The following is a 6260-nucleotide window of genomic DNA, read 5'->3' as shown; positions in this document are numbered from 1 at the left end:
ATTGTCTTGTATTAGTGAAAGCGAAAACAATGTCTCTTTAATACCGTCCGAACGGAAATAAAAAAAAATAGCGCGTCTCACACACCTATAAACAGGAAAGCGGAAAAGAAAAGCCAAGACAATCTAAAAGAAATATAAACGACCATCGATCTGGTCCTAGGTGACAAGTGCCCGCGATGCATCATGGGTCCTTCGAGCTCGCCGCCGTCCGCTATATGCCTAGTCAGCATCGGTCTCCGAGAGGCCGTCTCTGCCGTCCCGGTTCCAGACGGGACAGCGCGACGCACCCAACTGGTGCGGGCAGTTGAAGGCGTCCCGGAACTCTTTCAGGTCCAGGAGTGCGAGGTTGACGCGAGTCCGCGGCGGTAGGCCTAGTCGGTAGCGCAGGCGCTCCCGCACCTGCTCCTGCTCTGCTTTCGGAGCGCAAAAACCCGCTGCGTAGTTTATGAAGAACAGTCTTCCGACAGTAAGGCCGGCAGACCTGCGACCGGGCACGAATAAGGCGCCGTGCGAAAAGCGCCTGAAGGCCGCCATCAGCGGCTTCAGCGCGGCATTGTCAGCCAGAATGTCGGCGAGGAAGTCGCGCACGTTGGCTGCGGAGACGTTGTCCTGGCGGACGCCGTGCTTGTAGCGCCTTAGCAGGCAGTACTGGAGCGCCTGGAAGCGATCCCGAGTCCAGCTGGACCACTGTGGGTCGTCCAGGGATGCCAGGAACAACGCCCGGGTCACGTCGGCGGCGAGCAAGGAAAACAGCGGGGAAGGGTAGCTGGACCGCGTCACCAGCGACGCGGCGGCCACTGTGCTCGAAGTCAGGTACACCCTCAGCGCCGACTCCGGCGACCGCGTCCAAGACACGTCGAGATTAGTGAAGCGCTCACTGAAGCGGGCGTCGTAGTTCGCCCCGTCGGCGCTTGACATCCAGTACTTCTGCAAGCTCTTGGTTAGGAGCTCGCTGTAGTAGAGCACAGGGTTGTCGGGACCGGAGTCCGTGGCCTTCACCGTTGCGTAGTAGTGTTCGACTTCTTCCTCGCGCTCTTGGCCAGCCAGGTAGCCTACTTGCAGAGACTTGAGACGCTTGATGGCGTTCGCGGCGTCTACGCTCTGCATCCAGGTGGTCCCCCCTCGGAAGGTGTGCGCCAGCGACGAGACGATGCTCTTGGTCGTCGCGGCCCACTGGCGGTCAAGGTCGGTGGTCCTGGCCAGGATGTCGCGCAGTATCCACCGGACGCCATGCGGAAACATACGCTCTACCAGGTGGAAGCAGCTCTGGGTCCTCGGATTCAGGCCATGCTGAAAACTCGGGTAGCCCACGCGTAGGAGGTCCCGCGGAATAGACTCCTGCGGAAGCAGCGGGGCTACGAGCGCTACCATCCGGACGCCGAGGAAGTTTAGGATTGTTCGCGGACTGGTCGCGCGCAGAATCGCGTAGAGTTTGCTTGCGTACACGGGGTTGAGAACCACTACTTCGCCGTCGTCTCTGGAACGGAGGTGCGAGAGATAGGCGTCCACATGGAACTTCGGCATGCGCGGGAACTTCTTCACGGGGTAGGTGACGTCCTCTTTCCAGGCTGCCTTGTTGAAGGGCTGCGACGCTTCCAGAAGCTGAGCCTCGAAGCGCGCGACGTCCTCGGCCAAGTCCTTGCTACCGGAGAGCGTCTTCCAGAGGGTCAGAATTTGCCGAAGAATCTCCCTGTATGGCAGAGACTCGTTGTTCTTCTGTATCTCGTACTGCACAAACAGGAAATCTCTTGGCGCGTCCAGCTGCAGATCGTACGAGCCGGTTTCCAACGACTTCCGCAGTGAGACAAATACGATGGGAAAGATAGCGAGTTGCCGGTCGATGAGCTTAAGTACGCTGTCGAGCCGGAAAGGCTGCTGCGGTTGCACCGGCGGTGGCTCGGAGTAGGGCCAGTCTTCTAGGCCTGTTTTTCCGCAGCAAGCCTCGTATGCCGTCCCATTGTGTCACATCCTTGGCAGCCGTGTTGTTGATACAGGAATTCAGCACGAGACTAGAGCGATCCAGGAAGCTCTGGTCAACGTGGTCGAGCCCTGCCATAGCCGCTGCTGGCATAGTGTGCATGTGTTCCTGGAGATACCTGGAAAACGTTGCAATCATAAGTGCTCATAGTCCTGCAGGTTATGTAGCCTGCTCTTGAGAAGCGGTTGCTCTGTTGCGATTTACTTTCATCTGAACGCATCAAAGTCCCGTCGCCTGTGGTTTCAATGGTTTGCACTGCTTCCGTGAACATCTCACTGAAGTACGTTTCATAATTGTTGCGCTTTGAAATCACACGTTGAGATATTAGGCGAATATTTTTTGCAGATAACGTGTATATTATTACGTGGCTTAATTTGCTACCGGGTAGCTTGACAAATAAGCAAGTGATTAGGTCACCTAACCCTACTTCAATTGCCCAGTACAAGATGACCCGATCACGGGCTATAATCGGATATCCCTCTTAAAACAAACCAAACTACGCACCAGTATTGTTCCTAGACTGTCAAGAAACTAGAGCAATATTGTTTCAGAGAAACCAACGTGGAAAGTTTTCTCTGTGGGATTCAATATGAGCCCCATCGTACCCTCATTATAGGGCTGGGCTAATGATCGATTAACCTTCGAAATATTTTGTGATCATTTAGTTGTCACAGATAGCGCCGTTCCACGTTGCATTAGTATTTCTGCGAAGCAGATACGGCTTTGTGTAGTTTTATCATGTGCGCTAAACTGAATAATTAAAAGTTCATTAGTGAGTCATTAGGTAGCTAACCGGACATTGCAATTCGACGTGCAAGTAATGCTTGACTCCGACTAATTTTTCTCAACAGACCAAATAGCGGCATATACCGTGTGTGCCAGCTAACGTGAGCCAAGCTGTTAGCGAAAAAAAAAAAGATTGAAAAAACATGGAGCAAATCACGATTTCGAGACGTACGGGTTCGGTCGTCACGTCTCTGACGACCGAACATTACTATTACTATTATCCCTGTCTTGTTAGTCTAGTCTTGTGCCAGGTGACTTCTTATGCCTGCATATTTCCTAATTTCGTCACCAAACCTAGCTCTGACTACGCATCTCTCGTCTTGGCACTCATTCTTAACAGACCACCAGTTATGTGACATACGCATTCCATGTCTCTTGCCCAACTCAATTTCTTAATGTCAACTGGGGTATCGCCCACCACTGTTTTTTTCTCTAATCCTCACCGTTGTCTTTCTCTCAAGTTTTTCTCAAACTTTCGTGTTAACCGAGAAGTTGCTGCCCCATATTTTAGTATTGGTTGAATGCAATGATTGTATGTACAGGGTGTTTCAGCGAACACTTCCTAAAAATATTTAACGGTAGCCTCTGGCTGATAGCACAATTCTAGTTCATGAGCTGGTCTACTGGAAGAGGCGGATATTACTTGCACAAAAAAATTGAAATGCACAATCGACTAATTAAAAAAAATTTTGTAACTAAGTTTTTAACTAATCACCTCATGACCCATATTTTAATTTACAAATTGTAGCCGTGCAGTTCGCAAGGCGGATGCACTTGGAACGAATTCTCGGGATGACACAAGCTTCGAGATATTAGTTGCCGAACTTTGCGGAGAAATGTATTGGCGTTCCAGTTACTTAAAAAAGTTGTTTTATGCATTGAATTACAAATGTAACTGAAACGCCAAAGCATTTTTCCGCAAAGATTGGGAATTTATATCTCGAAGCTAGTGGCATCCTGAGAATTCGCTCCAAGTGTATCTGCCTTGCGAACTGCACTGGCGACAATTTGTAAATTGCGATATGGGTCATCTAGCAATTAGTCAAAAACTTAATTACCAAATTATTGGTAATAGTGGATTATGCATTTCAATTTTTGTGCAAGTAATGTCCGCCTCTTCGAGTAGACCAGCTCATGAACTAGAATTGTGCTCTGTCACAGGTAACCTATAAAATTTATTGAAAGTGTTCGCTGAAACACCCGGTATATACTATTCAAGGATAGCAGTAAGCTTACGATAAAGGCTTGGTAATTCCTACCAGCATAAGATCCGGCCAATTTTTATTCTTCAATAAATTTGTTTCTTGTTGTCAGGATCCTCTGTGACTATTGGCGTGTATAAACCTTATCTAGCAGCTTTTTTTCTTGCCAGAGTGTGCAACACTACCTGATACCGGTGTCACACGTACACTTCTGATCGCGATCGAGCCGATCCGGATTGAGCTGGATTGAGCGGATTGAGTGTCCGTGGACGCACTGTACTTGTGTGTACTCAACTGACTGCTTTAAAGCGGAATATACAGTTAATTATTTGTGGCGGCGTCTAGAATTTCAGGCTCCTAACTATATCTACTGGGCTGGAAGCGATCCAAGAAAGCAAATGGAAAGATATTGTCAAATTTCGTGCCGCTACTTCATTAGGTTGTACAGCAGGGCGCGGCAGTTCCAACTGCACTGCTGCGAACATACCTGGTAACCTTGGTGATGACGTAGGCACGTCCCGCTGCCCTGTATGGAAGGTCTCCGTTCAGGTCCCAGGCCGCTGAGCAGACGTAACCGTAAAAGTCAACGCACGGGTCCACGCTCGGGTTCAGTTTCTCGTCCACCAGACGGCTCTGCCAGCGGCAGGCGTCGGTGTCGCACTCAAAGGCGTACGTCACCGCTTCACCGGGAGCGTTGGTGTCCTCGTAGTCGACCAGGGTGAAGACTGGCTTTTTAGTCCTTTCTGGCACCGCACGCCGAGTGAGCGGGTGTGTCACCACATGCTCCCGAATCTGCTCGTCGCCAATCCTCGCGTTCCTATCAGACCTTTCGGACGGTTGCCTGCGTGCAGCAACGACACCGCTGCAGTACTTGGGATTGTCCTTCTTCAGAACCAGTTCGACGACCATGATCGTCATAAAAGACGCCATCAGCAGTGAGACCACCACGATCACGGCACACTGCTTCCCCAAATGCTTCACGTCGAATTCCTTTCCTATTTGAGAAATGGGCGAATACATACTTCTGCCGGTGGTAGGCGGAAAATCGCCAGTGATGGCCTGCTCCTCCTCGACACCCTCTTCGGCATACGGGATCTCCCCGTCATCCCATACGCCTCCAGTAGGAGTGAAGGCGCCTACTGATGCTACTGTGGTCATAGCCGACGAGCTGTTGTCCGCGGAGGGTGGCCAACGATCGTAGTCCTGGTCCGGAGAGTGACCTAAAGGTTCCGCAGTCGGATAGTTGAGTGACCAGCCAGTATCTCTAGCCGCAGTGCTAGTTGCCGTCGCGTTCCACTGTGGTCTCTCTCTGGCTGTGACCGCGGTAAAAGGAGTCTGCGGCTCCGCAGTCCTGGTCGAAGTGCCTCGGGCTTCTACAGTTCTCGGCGCGGGCGTGTTGACAAGTGGTGTTTGGTTCAACCTACGTCCTCTGCTCGCCGATGCTCCACGATTTGTCCCTTTCGCGCCGGCATTCGTGGCTGGAGGGGACCTCACGAATGCAGGCTCGGTGTCTTTCCTCTGGACCTCCACAGTTTTGGACGCTGGAGTCTTTGACGCAGGAGTCCTGGATAGAGGTACCGTGATGGCTGCAGCACCCCGTCCATCGTTGATGGTTCGAGCTAGGGAAGGTTGATCTGCCGCAGCCGCCTCCACTTGTTCCCGCCCTTGTTCGCTATCGTCGATATCTGTTCGGTCCCGTTCGGGTAAACGCGGGGTGTTGGGGAACAGCGCATCTTCGAGCGACCTGCTGGGCATCTGCAGATTCGGTCGCAAGTAGGAGAAGGGCCGGTTTCTCGCCCTGTGATCCATTGCTCACGCGAAGCGGGCCCCTCCGATTTGAAGCGTTGCGCCGAGACACGGCCGCGTCCCAAGTATCTGGAAGCTGACGCTGCTGTGGGGTACGGACGAACCCTCACGGCAAACTGGGATCAAGAGTCGAGAACCGGACGAGCGACCTGCGTTCTTCCTCCTGGAACGAGCGAACAGATCTTGAAGAAGCTTCGAGAATGCTGAATGGTTCGGAAGCTACGAATAAATGTTTCGCCAGTGGGGAAACAGAGTACCTTGCAAAGCCGGGCGACTTGTAGGCGGAGTCGTGAGACGGAAGCTGAAGGCCGCTGCCTTTGCTAGCTGCAAGACCTGAAGGATCGCGCGTGCCTCCAGTGACGACTGATGATGATGATGATCCTTCAAGACATGGCACATACCCACAAGAATCTGGTGGTTGTATACACAGGTAATGAAATCAGAAAAATGATCTTGAATTGTTAAAACTGCAAATACAAGAGCAGTCT

General features: G+C 51.7%; 2 protein-coding genes across 2 annotated transcripts; both read right to left on the bottom strand.

Annotated features, from left to right (window-relative positions):
- Positions 1-219: 219 nt before the first annotated feature.
- Positions 220-1524, bottom strand: LOC119431636 (phosphate-regulating neutral endopeptidase PHEX-like). Its single transcript, XM_037699117.1, has one exon. It carries the CDS (start codon positions 1522-1524, stop codon positions 220-222), a length of 1305 nt encoding a protein of 434 aa, XP_037555045.1.
- Positions 1525-1824: 300 nt separating this feature from the next.
- Positions 1825-5958, bottom strand: LOC119466109 (uncharacterized). Its single transcript, XM_037726593.2, has 2 exons — positions 4454-5958; positions 1825-2096 (listed from the first exon to the last, which is right to left on the bottom strand). Exons 1-2 carry the CDS (start codon positions 5773-5775, stop codon positions 1847-1849), a joined length of 1572 nt encoding a protein of 523 aa, XP_037582521.1. The 5' UTR covers positions 5776-5958; the 3' UTR covers positions 1825-1846.
- Positions 5959-6260: the final 302 nt, after the last annotated feature.

This window comes from Dermacentor silvarum, chromosome 10, assembly GCF_013339745.2.
Source record: "Dermacentor silvarum isolate Dsil-2018 chromosome 10, BIME_Dsil_1.4, whole genome shotgun sequence".
NCBI lineage: Eukaryota > Metazoa > Arthropoda > Arachnida > Ixodida > Ixodidae > Dermacentor > Dermacentor silvarum.
This window is presented reverse-complemented; position numbering and strand designations above follow the sequence as displayed.

What these genes read in the sequence shown, in the direction of transcription:
- LOC119466109 (XM_037726593.2), bottom strand. Translation starts at nt 5,775, where the DNA reads ATGGATCACAGGGCGAGAAACCGGCCCTTCTCCTACTTGCGACCGAAT. An exon ending in GTCATCACCAAGGTTACCAG is followed by an intron (nt 2,097 to 4,453) that starts GTATGTTCGCAG and finishes AACGTTTTCCAG; the next exon opens with GTATCTCCAGGAACACATGC.
- LOC119431636 (XM_037699117.1), bottom strand. Translation starts at nt 1,524, where the DNA reads ATGCCGAAGTTCCATGTGGACGCCTATCTCTCGCACCTCCGTTCCAGA.